The 14,188-nt window shown below is 46.6% G+C and overlaps 2 protein-coding genes across 2 annotated transcripts; one reads left to right on the top strand and one right to left on the bottom strand.

The window, feature by feature from the left end:
* Position 1: 1 nt before the first annotated feature.
* LOC148773837 (cytochrome c oxidase subunit 8B, mitochondrial) lies at positions 2-1,573 on the top strand. Its single transcript, XM_088832079.1, has 2 exons — positions 2-182; positions 1,407-1,573. Exons 1-2 carry the CDS (start codon positions 72-74, stop codon positions 1,506-1,508), a joined length of 213 nt encoding a protein of 70 aa, XP_088688205.1. The 5' UTR covers positions 2-71; the 3' UTR covers positions 1,509-1,573.
* A 399-nt stretch (positions 1,574-1,972) lies between these two features.
* Positions 1,973-14,102, bottom strand: PSMD13 (proteasome 26S subunit, non-ATPase 13). Its single transcript, XM_055415094.2, has 13 exons — positions 13,927-14,102; positions 12,571-12,649; positions 7,335-7,369; positions 7,199-7,254; positions 6,929-6,972; positions 6,658-6,744; positions 6,018-6,189; positions 4,976-5,055; positions 4,773-4,898; positions 4,062-4,124; positions 3,377-3,457; positions 3,061-3,177; positions 1,973-2,461 (listed from the first exon to the last, which is right to left on the bottom strand). The coding sequence occupies exons 1-13, from the start codon at positions 14,019-14,021 to the stop codon at positions 2,366-2,368; spliced, it is 1,131 nt and encodes a 376-aa protein (XP_055271069.1). The 5' UTR covers positions 14,022-14,102; the 3' UTR covers positions 1,973-2,365.
* Positions 14,103-14,188: the final 86 nt, after the last annotated feature.

Genomic DNA, 14,188 nt, shown 5'->3' with positions numbered 1-14,188 from the left:
AACCAAGTGAGCAGAGGGCATACCGCGTGAACACCCGGAACTTCACTAAGGAGGCGCTCAGTCCTACAACTATGCTGCGGTTGGCCCCCACTGTCAGGCTGCTGCAAGCCCCGCTGGGGGGCTGGGTGGTCCCCAAGGCACACATCACTGCCAAGCCAGCCAAAACACCCACTTCTCCAAAGGTAGGTCCCACCAAGGCAGTGGGGAGTGGGGGTGAGGGGTAGAGGGTGGGAGTAGGGGCCTACCCAAGGCAGGGTGTTTGGGTGGTCCTGAGATGTTTTCAGGATGAGGTGGGTTTGGGGCAGGATGCAGAGGGGAGAGGGGCTTCCTTCAGGCCTGCTTACAGAGGGGACCCTGGTGCTCGGTCTCAGACCCTCGGCTGGAACAGTGTCCCAAGTTTCCAAATGGGGTCCCAGCAGCCATCGCCCGCAAGCCAGGCTCCCAAAGCTGCAGTCAGTCGGTGGGTGGGGGCCCTCTGCTCTCAGGCCCCGTTTGTATACAACAGTGCTGCCGGCCGAGGTGAGGGGGCACCCAGGACATCTTGCTTCACCACCCATTAAAAGGAAAGAGTGGGCTGCTTTGAGGGTCTGTGAGAGCCCAGGTGAAAATGCAAACCTGCGACCCTGGGGCTCCAGGACAGTCAACAACTTATCTCTGTTTTAAGCATAAATAAGCCAAGGTCACTGCCCAAGGTCATAGGACTAGATCTGAACCCAGCCTTCATTCCCTATTCTAGGCCAACGTTGCTTAAATCTCTGGGAGTGAAAAGTCAATAAGGAAGGATTGGTCTCCAACCTGATGTCCTGATTCACTCTGGGGAGGGGTGGGGCGACTAGTCTGGGCTGTTTCAGGAGGAAACAATGAAGCTGAAATATAGCTGGTGCTTCAGAACTGGGCTCCAAGGGTACAGCCACTGAGAACGCAGGGTGCCAGGTGACGTGGCCTCTACATGTGTGTATGCATGCTCGCGCGCACACACATGTATAGGGAATCCCACCCAGGCTTCTGAACAGGACCACCTCTCAGAGGGCCTTGGACTTGTTCCAAGCAACTCAACACCACACCTGACATGCACAAATTCGCAGGTAACCAGAAGGGAGGGTGCACATCATACTCGTGGGAAGGAGTTCAAGGTCAAGGAACAGGCCAGGCTCTCAGGCAGAGGGTGGGGCTGTGATAAAAGGCCCCACCCAGAGAACAGAGTCCAACAGGCTGTCCTCCCTTACAACGGCAGCGGTCACTGCTCACACCTTGCAGATGAGGCTATCTGAGGCAGATGGAGTGAACGCTGCTGGGCCAAGGGCGCAGGACCGCGTGTCCAGCTCTTTGCCCTGCTCTGGTTAAGCCCCAGGGACAGAAGCAGTTGGCCTGGGCCGAGTGGACTCATGTGCGTTTCCTCGACCCAGGAGCAGGCCATTGGGCTCTCTGTGACGTTCCTCAGCTTCCTGCTTCCTGCTGGGTGGGTCCTGTACCACCTGGATAACTACAAGAAGAGCTCAGGAGCATGAAGGCTCTGCGGTCACCACAGCAGGCGCAGGCAGGAAGATCCGATTAAAGCCCTCCTCTTTCCTCATGTCTCTGGTGATTCTCTGTATGTGCATCGTGCACCTCCCCCACTCCCCCTGGATGCCCAGGACTGGGCTGTTGGAAAGTTGGTTCCTGTCAGCATCGGGATACTCAGGCCACAGAAGCTGCTGGCTCGGTGGCAATGGGTGGACACATGTTAGAAGGAAACAGACACCACGTCTCCCTGAGCAACAGTACAGGCAGGACTCCCTTCCTTGGCCGCTGTGCCCACCACCCTCTGCTCTGGCTCCGCCCCATGGCCGGTGTGGTCAGGGATGCCTTCTCCTCAGAGTAGATGGTGAGAACCAAGGCCAAAGTTCCACCAGGTTCCATCTCCTGCTTTTTAACCACTTCAGGCACAGGCTTAACCTGGGAGCTAAGCCTAAGGAAACAGAACTACAAAAAGGACAGAGCAAGGCATTTATTACAGAAACGCCCTCACGCTGCATTGGAGAGGCCCTTCACATGTGGGTGCAGTGGAGGCCAATGCTGGAATGGGCGCCCTCCATCTGTGAGGGGTCTTCTTCCCCATTCCCGGAGGTTCCCAGCCATTCCTGCTGCCCCACCTGAGCCCCAGTGACCCCTCTCCAGTGCAGTCTACAGCAGCATCCAGAAAGGAGGCTTTTGCCCATGGCTGGTGCCTCATCAGTGACAGGCCTCTGTGACAATCTGCACAGTAAGAACGGCCCCTACTCCAAAGCGAATCCCACTCCCACCCCCGATTACACGCAGGTCTTCTCAGCTGCCCGGATCATCAGCCACGGAACACCTCTCCACATACAGGTCGGGGCCCGGGGGCCTAGGTGAGGATGTCATGGGCCTGGTGCTCCACCAGCATCTCCATGCTCTTCACGTCGGTGCACCAGAACTCCAGGCGGTCCTTCATCCCCTTGATCTGCGCGCAAGCCAGGACATACGCGTGTTAAGGTGCGCAAGCCAGGACACACACGTGTTAAGGCACTTGGGAATCACGGCAGCTAATGGGGCAGTCCTAAATGTCCAGCTAATTCTTTAGGGCAGCATTATTAAACAGGACATCAGAGCTGGGGAGAGCTGGGTGTGTGAGATGGGATTGTCCCAGTCAATTCTTACCAGAAGGACATTAAGAAAAACTTGCATGAAAGGAAACAGGCAAGAATGGAGAAAATCCACAGGATTAAATTTCCAGAAAATATAAATAAAATAGATTTTAGCTCAAATCACAGATCCAGAAGAATATTTCATCAGAGTACCAATTTTAAGATTAAAAGCCATCATCAAGCGCCACCAGCACTGTTATCGCAATGCGCTTTAAATGCAGGGTTCAAATCTCAAGCTTGCATCAAATTAGGTTCCTTGGAAAGCCCTTAGTCCATAGAACGGTAATTCATGCTCTGAAATCTCTTGTCTAACAATGCTTTATTCCTAAATGGCTGCCATCCAAATGAAACTAAGACAGCACAGATCCAACCCCAAACACCCAGAAAGGTGACCTCTGTATTTCAAGCACATTACCTGTTGCAAATCCAACACGCGGGGCTGCACCCAGGTCATGTGAACCCGCTTATCCACCTCATCAATACTGCCTTTCACCAGCCCCACTGAGAGGGCCTTCATCACCAGCAACTCCACCTGTGCATAGAGGGGGCTTGTGTAAGACATGCTGGCGCCAACACGCACATCCCTGTGGACCCTGCCAGCTGGGAAACACCAAGGGAGCATGGCTCAGTGTCTTTGTGACCTGAGTCTAGGGGCGGTGAGCTCACACAGGAGTCCGGACTGGCAGAAGCAGCTCTGCTGCTGCAACATCCTGAGTCTAAGAACAACATACCTCGTTCACAGTGATTTTAGCACTTTTGGCAATTTCTTCAAAAGTGAGTTGCCTATGATTGGCAGGTCGTGTAAAAGTCATCTGAAAAAAATTTTTTGTAAGTCAGAGAACTGATAAAGATATTTTTGTCAATACTTGCTCTGAAAACACAGACCACATCAGTACCCCACACACTAAAATTTCCCTAGTATTAGTCACATTTCTTATCTTACTCAGACTAAGCTTCCCATTCCTAGACAAGAAGGTGAAATATGCTTTATGGTCGTTTTCTAGAACAGTCATTACTCATTTCCTGAATGAGTACTTGAGGCTGCCATGTGCCAGGGCTGTATGTGGAGCTGGCAACACTGCGATGAACCAGAAACACACAGTGCCTTTGGTCAAGAAGTTTACGTTCCAGTGCAGGACAGAGGAGCAGGCAGATGAAGAAAAGCAGGTGACAGTTCTTTCAGCACAGATGGACAGAGAATCCCTCTCTGAGAAGGGGTCACCGAAGCTAAGGCTCAAATACAAACTAAAAAAAGCAAGTGGTGGCAAAGGAAGAGCAGAGGTGGTTGGGAGGCAGGGGCAGGAGACCCACCACCACCACAGCTCAAGCTGCACCCTGAGGGTCTGCAGAGTTTGCAGGGCCCCATGGCTCCTGGCAGGGTTTGAGATCGCCAAGCAGGTCCTGGGTCTTGCTTACCTCCATGAGGCACAGTAACTGAATTTTCCTGAGAAGCTGGGCTTCGTTGGCGGCTAAATCAGGCTGTAGAGCAACACAACATCAGTCACCTAACCTGGGTTTTGAAATTTTTTCTACAATAGTCAATAGAACAAAAAGAAACTGGGCAGGTCCAAACATTTTCCACTTTAGATCACTGAGGCTTATTATTAGCTTCAAGTGATTTGAACTTAATTTTTCTTAGGAAATCATTAGAAGGGTGCTTAGCTGAAGGCCTAGGATTTTCCAAGACAAACAATTTACAAAGTAAGATTTGTGCCACTGTCACGAACACCAGGAGGCAGGACAAGGTGTATGTGGGCGTTTCGAGAGGACTCTCGGCACAGGGAAAGGGTTAGGGTTAGAGAGCAAAGTGAGCCCAGGGCTCTCGGCACAGGGAAAGGCAGGGAGAGTTAGGGTTAGAGAGCAAAGTGAGCCCAGGGCTCTCGGCACAGGGAAAGGCAGGGAGAGTTAGGGTTAGAGAGCAAAGCGAGCCCAGGGCTCTCGGCACAGGGAAAGGCAGGAGGAGTTAGGGTTAGAGAGCAAAGTGAGCCAGGGCTCTCGGCACAGGGAAAGGCAGGGAGAGTTAGGGTTAGAGAGCAAACAGAGCCAGGGCCTGGCATGTGGAAGGAAGGTGCTCAATAAACCAACAGACAAGCTCCACAGGCGCACAGCCAATCCCACGGGACTGACCTGCTGGCCCCAGGCAGTCTTCAGAGTCTGGAATCGCTCTACGTTGCCACTGTTAAAGGCATAGAGGGTGTCAATCAGCCACTGCCGGTCCGTGTCCCTCAGCGACTCCAGCACAGGGTGCATGAGCTGTGAGAACAGACATGGTCAGCTGACAGAAGCTCAGCCTCCCCGGGCTCAGGAATCTGTGCCCCTGGTCCACTTACCAGCTCGCCAAAGTTGAAAACTCCCTCGCCAAGAAGTCCTGCCAGTCCCAGCGTGAAAGCCCTCTCCTGCTGCTCAGATACTACGGCAGCAACACACCTCCAGTTACACTCCAGGCATAACAATCAGGTCTGTTTTGCTTTAGAAATCTCCCATAAAAAATAAACTGTTTTCTATAATGGTTATATTACAAAGCCCTAACATCACTTATCTCGTTTCAAGTACTGGATTGACTCAGACTGTACCTGGAACCACATATACAGCTTTGGTAGGAAACGCATTCCTTATTTTTTCCTAACTGTACGTGAATCTACTTGTATTTTCAGTATATCTACTGCCTGGTGGGGTGTGCTCCTCACCCCCCTTGCCTGCTGTGGGAAGCAGCACCGTTTCTTATCCAGCTTAAAGCACCATGTTTAGCCTCTTTTGACTAGAATTAACCTACATTTTGTCCCCTTATTCTCTTGACCATATTAATTCCTTTTTCCAATATAGTTTTCTTGAAAGGCAGCAACTAAAATTGCACTAACAATTTTAGGAGTTGCTGATCTCCTTAGCTTCAACAGTATACTGTGAAACATCTAAAATATGTTACAATAAGGTAAAATTTCTTTTGTAAACAGATATTTTTTGCACTATCCCCAAAAGTCACTGGTCACTTTTCTTCCACCCCCAAATCTTGGAAGATGTTTGTAATTTACTGCCCTGGGTGTAGCACTGGTTCAGGGACGGCACGGTGCCTTGCAGGGGGTCACGGCATTCACATCACTAGACCTCTCACTCTGACGCAGACCACAGAAAGGACTAGTTCCGGAGCAGGAACAGTAAAGGGGTTATGAGGGTCAGCCTCACTTTCAATGAATTACAGGCTGAAAACAGATGCGAAAACTAAGACTTAAACAACTCTTCCTACCACATGGGCTTTCTTCTAGAAGAAATAAACACATTTGGGTAATTTCTGAGATCAGGTGCCTCAGGCATGTCACAACTACTACGTCATGTGAGCGAGCGCCTCGTGTGACATAGACCTTTTGGTCACATTACCTGGCAGATCCTTGATGTCAACACAGCCCAGAAACCGCAGAGCATCTTTGTAGTAGGACGCATGGTTTCCAATCGTTTGATAGTATTTACTGGAGAGGTCGTAGAAACGACTGTGAACAGATGTCACCCCAGGGAGGTTGTTGAGCATTTCTTCAACATCTTCGATAGTTTCCTATACACAGGAAGCAAGAATGCTTTCTAACTTAAACGTTTTTCAAGTAACATATGACAAGGTGAAAAGCATAAGCCACAAAGACTGATAAATTTGACAACAATAAAATGGAAAACTTCAGTTCATCCTGTGTAGTCTCCTGCTGGATAAGTTGTTGATATGATGCCTGTTCCCTGCTCACAAGGGAGAGAACTCTGTTTAAGGGTAACAGGCATCATATCAGCAACTTATTCTTAAGCGGCTTTGGAAAAAAAACACACCTACACACACAGAGACACACCACAGAGTGACAGGGCAAGAGGAGAAACGTCAACAGGAGCCAGAAGTGAGGGCAAAGGACAGCTTTCTGTGCAATTTTTGCAACTTTCCTGTAATTTAAAATTATTTAAAAATAAACAAAGAGGAAAATTAGGATTTTTTCCCCTTACCATTTTAAACAATGATAAATCTGTATTGTGGCAATCTTACCTTTGTAACTTGCAGGTCACCGATATTTAGCTTCAGAGCTCCGATCGCGGTTTTGCACAGGATCACTGCCTCATCGCTACTTTTCACCTAAAGACATCAGAAGTGAGGGACCCTCAGGAGTGTGGGCAGGGGAGTCACACAGCAGGCATCTGTGCGCTGACCTAACGTGCATGACTACAGACACTGGTCTCCAGAGCTGCGAACAGGGGGCACAGACACAAACTATGATTCGTGTGTCTTTTAACAGATCTGCCTCAAACTCCACGGTTACCTTCTCACGAGTCTTTTCCAGAAAACTAAGAGCCACATTAGGATCTGGAAAAGAAAGACCAAAGTCAGAAGCATCACCAACAGAGTATCCTGTTGTACCTATAAAGTATCCATCTTTACAGGTGGGATACTCTTTAGGCTTAGACCATAAAATACAAAACTTAGAATTTTATATTGTCTATTGAAATCCAAAAGCTCAATTAACTTATACTTTGAGATCATTTTAATTACCATTAGGATCTGCTCCTTTATGAAACAAAGTGAGACTCACCAGTCATCTGTCTAACTACATGTAGAATGATTTCTACCAGGGACAAAGGATTCACCCTGAAATAAAAACCCAGTCTTTGAAGGTCAACAAATCAATGTATTCATTTTCAAAAACAAAACAAACAAAAGAATTTTACCTGTGTTCAAATTCACTGATGAAGTTTTCATAAAGCTGTGGAACCAAAACACGGATCATAATTATAAGATGTCTTTCATTCTGCAAAATCAAGACTTCAGACACTAGCATACCCATCAGACAGCAGGCACTTCATAAGTGTGTGCTGAATAACAGAAGACCCAAATTGGGGCTTATTAAGCTCACATAAATGATCACCACTAGGGACTTCCCTCGGAGAAGGCAATGGCAAGCCACTCCAGTACTCTTGCCTAGAAAATCCCATGGATGGAGGAGCCTGGTGGGCTGCAGTCTGTGGGGCTGCGAAAGGTCGGACGCGACTGAGCGACTTCACTTTCACACACTGGAGAAGGAAATGGCAACCCACTCCAGTTTTCTTGCCTGGAGAATCCCAGGAAGGGGGAGCCTGGTGGGCTTCCGTCTATGGGGTCACACAGAGTCGGACACGACTGAGGTGACTTAGCAGCAGCAGCAGGGACTTCCCTGGTGGTCGAGGCATTAAGAATCCACCTTGCAATGCAGGGGTTGTGGGTTCAGCCTCTGGATGGGGAACTAAGATCCCACACGCAGCAGAGCAACTAAGCCCATGTGTCGCAACAACTGAGCTTGTGCCGCAGCTAGAGAGTCTGTGCTCCTCAGCAAAGACCCTTCACGACTCTAGAGAGACTCTGAGTGCCACAACTAAGACCCGACACGGCCAAGCAGACAAATAATTTTAGAAACGGTCGCCCATGAACCACTGAAAGATGCTAGAGTTGTTTTCTTCTTCCCGAGCTTTTAGAATTAGAACCTTGTCCCATGAGACTCTCCCAAGGACCAACTCATCCATTTGTCCTCCAAATTACTCTGAAAAAAACAGACTATCCGTTTGAAAGGCTCACTAACTAAACAGAGGTCAGAAGTTTGCAGGCTAATTATGTCCCATTATCAAATATCACAGTCATTCAACAAACACTTGAGCACTTACTCAGATTGTTTACTAAATACTACAGCACAGAATGTGTAAGACAAAAACTGAACTTCTGAGGAGCTTCTGGCCTAGTGGAGAAGCCAGATTTACAAACAAATAAATAAACACTGTGAGTTAAAAACCAAAGAAAAAAGCACACAACTGGATTAGCCAATGAGAGAGATTGCAAAGGTTATTTCAAAAACTGATAGTTGAGCTTTAAGGAATGAAGAGCAGTAAGAGGTGGACAAATTTGATGTGGTAGAGGGGGTAGTTTGGAATCCATTCCAGACAGGAACAAACATATGCAAAAGCACCAAAGAAATAACTGCATTATGTTTTAGAAGTACTTCTGAAGGACCCAGAGACTGGGCCTTGGTCTCCACCCTAAAGTCAAAGCTATACCAGTGGACACAGACAACCACATTTGTATTTTATGCACATGGCTGGATGCAAAGAGGATGGGAAGGAAAAGGCCTGAAGGAGACAGAACAGTTGAGGCCATGAGTAATCATGAGAGAAGAGAGAGGAGCAAAGGCAGTGAGGATGACAGACAGTCTGAGATATCTGCAAGTGAACTGAACCAGACCTGCTCAGTGTGGGCAGGTCACACAGAGGGGAGCTGATGACAACCTCTGAGTTCACAGCTGGGTAACAGGGTGGCAAAGGGAGTGCCCAGTATGGGCAAAGCTGGGAGAGGGAACCTTCAGACAAGTCAACTTTGGATAAGGAGCGTTTAAAGTTCCTCTGGGTATGAAGACTGAAAGATGGAAATGTCTCTGTGAAACAAAAGGTGGTGAATATATATACACAATGGGATATCACTTAGCCTAAAAAATGAAATTCCCACCATCTGTGACAATGCAAGTGAACCTTGAGGGCATTGTGTGAAGTGAAATAAGTCAGACAAGTACTATTTAACCTCACTTAGAAAGTGAAAGAGGAGAGTGAAAAGGTTGGCTTGAAGCTCAACATTCAGAAAACAAAGATCATGGCATCTGGTCCCATCACTTCATGGGAAATAGATGGAAAAACAGTGGAAACAGTGTCAGACTTTATTTTTTGGGGCTACAAAATCACTGCAGATGCTGACTGCAGCCATGAAATTAAAAGACGCTTGCTCCTTGGAAGGAAAGTTATGACCAATCTTGATAGTATATTAAAAAGCAGAGACATTACTTTGCCAACCAAGGTCCGTCTAGTCAAAGCTATGGTTTTTCCCGTGGTCATGTATGGATGTGAGAGCTGGACTGTGAAGAAAGCTGATCGCCGAAGAATCGATGCTTTTGAACTGTGGTGTTGGAGAAGACTCTTGAGAGTCCCTTATACTGCAAGGAGATCCAACCAGTCCATTCTAAAGGAGATCAATCCTGGATGTTCATTGGAGGGACTGATGCTAAAGCTGAAGCTGCAATACTTCGGCCACCTCATGCGATGAGTTGACTCACTGGAAAAGACTCTGATGCTGGGAAAGGTTGGGGGTGGGAGGAGAAGGGGACGACGGAGAATGAGATGGCTGGATGGCATCACCGACTCTGTGGACATGAGTTTGAGTGAACTCCGGGAGTTGGTGATGGACAGGGAGGCCTGGCGTGCTGTGATTCATGGGGTCGCGGAGAGTCAGACACGACTGAGCGACTGAACTGAACTGAACATTAAAAGGGGATGAGATATGTAGTAAGCCAGTGGGTATTGTGGAATTGAAACTTAAACGTAAGATTTAATATAAAAATAAACTTTATTTTATACCTGTAGATAATTTAAAGATCAGGTTGAATTTTAGAAAAGTGTACATATTCTCATGGGGTCGCAAAGAGTCGGACACGACTGAGCGACTGAACTGAACTGTTACAAGGAACCTAAAAAACTAACTCATACAGAAAACAGAACAGTGGCTGCCAGAAGCAGGGATGAAGGTGGTCAACAGGTCAATGTACAAACTCCTATTTATAAGATAACTAAGTCCTGGGGAATGCAGTGTACAGCATGGTGACGACAGTTAACCACACTGCACAGTATATCTGAAAGTTGCTAGGAGAGTAGATCTTAAAAGTTCTCATCACAAGAAAAACAGATCAGTAACAATGTGACGTGATATGCTAACTAGACTCACTGCGGTGATTGTTTTGCACATACGTACATCAGATCGTTACACTGGACACCTTAAACTAAAACAATGCTAGATGTCAATTATTTCTCAATAAAACTTAGGCAGAAAAATGAACCTGTAGCAGCCGGTTAGATATTTATATCAGGCACCTGGCAAAGAGTCAATGTAATAAAATGGATTTTTCATTACAGACAACTATTTGAAAGATACTTTTATCATTAAGAGGGAGGGTTTCAACTTCTCTGATATGTTATGATTTATGAAATTACCTAAAAAAAAAAAAAGCTCTCTAAGGCAAAAAGTTCAGTAAGTCTAGAAAGTCAAAATTATTCCTGGTGACTGAAAATTCATGAATACAACTGATGAAATAAATTTATATTAAACACTAAAATACATAAACTAAAAACTGAATAAAGAATATTAATACAAACAATTTATATTCTTAAGCAGGACAAGAAAAATCACACGTGGATCTCCTTCTCTGGGCTCCCCCTCCTCCCGCACCTGCACTGCGCATGTGCATTAGGGTGCCTGCTCCACCGTAAACGTCAGTTTTTTCCTTTCTTCTGACGATGTAAATTCTTAAATGAAGGGCGTATTTTTCCAGCTCTGTAGTGGTCAAGGTGACTTGCTGCTCTCTGTGTATGACCTTACCTGGCCATGCATCCTTGATAGACTGTATGTAAAATATCAATATGTCATTCTGATGTACTACCTTTTGTCTCAAATGTGTATGACTGTGCTTTTGACCGGGGCTTGGTTTCTATCCTAACACGGTGCATAGTACTCTGAGCTTTCTGAGAATCTGTCTCCCAGGTTATAATCCTCAATTTGGCTCAAATAAAATCCCCCCTATTCCTTTTTGATTATTAATTTACATTTTTGTCAACACTATCTATCTGAGAATGATGAGGGCTGGGGCCCAGCAATTTTTAAAGGTTTATTTTGTCCAAGAAAATAGTAAACAAATCTACTGACCTAAATATGATGTCACATTCCCAAGAGGCTGAGCAAATATTTTGCTCTGAGGTGAAAGTGATTTGAAGATAAGAAACCAAAGAATAGAAATGAGCAATTATGAGCTATCTACCACTATGATGTAGAACCGCAGGGAATAAATATTGAGACAGCTCTAATTTATCATTTTTTCACATAATCCAGAAGATAGCATGGCCAGCAAAATCTCCAGGCTTACAGAAGATTACAAGTTCCTTTGAGTAGTAAAATGTCAAACCAATAGATATAAACCACAAAAAAACCTTAGAAGCCCAGATAGTGGAATATCAAAGTGGTAAGCTTCACTGTAAGCAGAATTAAAGCAAATAACTGAAACTATGATTACCAACTAGCTTTCAGTTCCAATGCATTTATACACCTCTGATTCATTCAGAATCCAAGAGAAAGGCATCAAGGAGAAAGATATCAGGAAAGATTTCAAAGAGTAGTCTCAGATCAGTTCAGTTGCTCAGTCATGTCCAACTCTTTGTGACCCCATGGACTGCAGTAGGTCAGGCTTTCCTGTCCATCACCAACTCCTGGAGTTTGCTCAAACTCACATCCATCAAGTCAGTAGTCTACCAGTAAACAAATCTGGGCAAAGGGAGGGGTTTGTGGGGTGAAAAGCAGGGGATCTGGGAAAGGCTCGGGCAGAGTGTGTTTTTCTGTTGACAAAATTCTACAAGGCTCTATTAGAGGCGGCATAATACTAAGCAGCATTCCATGATGCTAAGCCTCCCACTCCCAAGTGAAGCACATCTTCCACACTGCCCAGGACAAAGTGTTGGGGGAACAAGCAGAGTCACTGGGGCAGAGGGGAAGAGGAGAGATGGCAGTTGTAACAACTGCTGGCAAGTACAAGGCTGGGGTTTTAGAAGAGGCTAGAATGTCTACGTTTGGATCCTCTTCTGTCACGTATCGGCTGTGATCTTCGACCAGTCGTTTAAACTCTTGGTGTCTGCCTCCACATAAGAAAACCAGAAGAGCAGCAGTACTCATCTACCAACGTCGTTATGAGGAGTAGATGAATAAATGTGTGAAGCACTCAGAATGGTACCGGACATAAAGTGACTGCTGAGTAGACTTACATATATATATATATAGTTGAGAAGTCCACCTTTTATTTTTAAAAAGTACTTGACTATATTTAAATACTGTGACATAGCATAGCAAATAATTTACCTTAATGAGACCATCTCCTTGGGCAAAGCAGGGGTCCTGCACAAAATCAAGCACTTGAAGTGTCAGCTGATGCCACAACCTGAAAAACACAAGGCTCTTAAGACCTATAACCTAGCATCAGTCACAGACACCTTCACCTTCGATGGTCCTATCAAATAACAAACACTCATCAGTCTCTAATGTTTAACACAAGAAAGCTAAAGCAGATGCTTTTTAAAGCTTAGTTCTTTCCCTGTCTCTGCCACTCAATGGTTATGTCACCGAGAAATAACTCTAAGACTGTTTTCTCAGCTATAAATGGAGAACATCTTTCTAGACTACCTCAAAGGGTTACTGCAAGGTTTGACTGGAAACTAGAATTTTGGAATCATACGTATGGAATTGAAATTTTGGCTCTTCTACTTATTAGCTGACTACCTCACGGAAGGAGCTTAAGCTGAGCTTCAGCTTCCTCATCTATGAATAGGATGAAGGACTGAACGAGCTAATACAGAAAAAATCTAGAACAATGACAGCGCATTTGAAACCGAAGGCTAATTCTTAAGAATGCAAGCAAAACGCATGGCAAGTACAAAGGGCTACAGAAGCAATTATTTGCAAAGATTAAGACTTTTTTTTCCCTCAAAATCTGCTAATAGCAGAAGGCTGCTATCATCAAAACACATACTGAATATCCATGCAAAAGGCACAATGCTAAAGCCTAAGGTAGTTAACAGGGGAGTACTACAAGAGCTGTGTTTTCCTGTGAAAAATCACTAACCCACTGCTAACATTTTACTCTATTCATTTAAAAAGAAGCTGTTGTTTAGCAACTGATAAACTTGTTACGAAATTCATCCTGTTTCTAAACAAACCCATACTCTAAGATCTTTCTAGGTGCACAAAGCCCAATATGAAATGCAATGGAAGGCAGGGGCCATGGCACGCGGAGAAGTGGTTGCATGCCAACAACCACCAGTAAGTAGTGGCAGAATCAACAGGGGGAAGAACGCACTGGTCTCTGGTTTGCCTCGTTCCGCGAGACTGCTGAGAAGAACAGCAGGTACAACCACACTGTCACAAAGCTGAACACAAGGCACCGGCACCTGCTCAGTCCCAGTCCCTGGGTCCGGGGGCAGTGAACGCTGGATCCCAAAGCCCAGCCTGCGCCTCTCCTCCTCAGGCCTGTGGGATGTCACCCCTTTCCCTCCTCTGTCCTGCCTTCCGGGTCCCTCAGCACACCCTCTCTGTCTAGCTTGTCCCCATTCACTCCACACGAGTCCGAGCGCCCTCAGTCCACCAAGATCCAGGCCCACCCCGTCCCCCCTGTCGCTCTCCTATCCCAGAAGGCCCACGGCCCTTCGGCTCGGCGCTCACTTCTTGGTGTAGAGCTCCTCCAAACGGTGCCACACGGCGGCCTGGCCGGGCCCGGAGCTCTGACTCTGCTGTAAGAAGCCGGGTACGTCCTTCATGACGGCAGGAACAACCAGGGAAAGCAGAACGCGGAGATGCCAGGGCGCGGGGGAGGCCGCCGGAAGTGCTCACTCACTTCCGGCGCTGCGTCACGCGGGGCAAGCTGGGAGCACTGTGCTTAGCTTTAGCGCCAGCTGGTTGTCATAGTAACCGCGTCTCTTGGCTT

Source organism: Moschus berezovskii, chromosome 25, assembly GCF_049115385.1.
Source record: "Moschus berezovskii isolate FMDL1 chromosome 25, NW_MosBer_1.0, whole genome shotgun sequence".
NCBI classification, from domain to species: domain Eukaryota; kingdom Metazoa; phylum Chordata; class Mammalia; order Artiodactyla; family Moschidae; genus Moschus; species Moschus berezovskii.
This window is presented reverse-complemented; position numbering and strand designations above follow the sequence as displayed.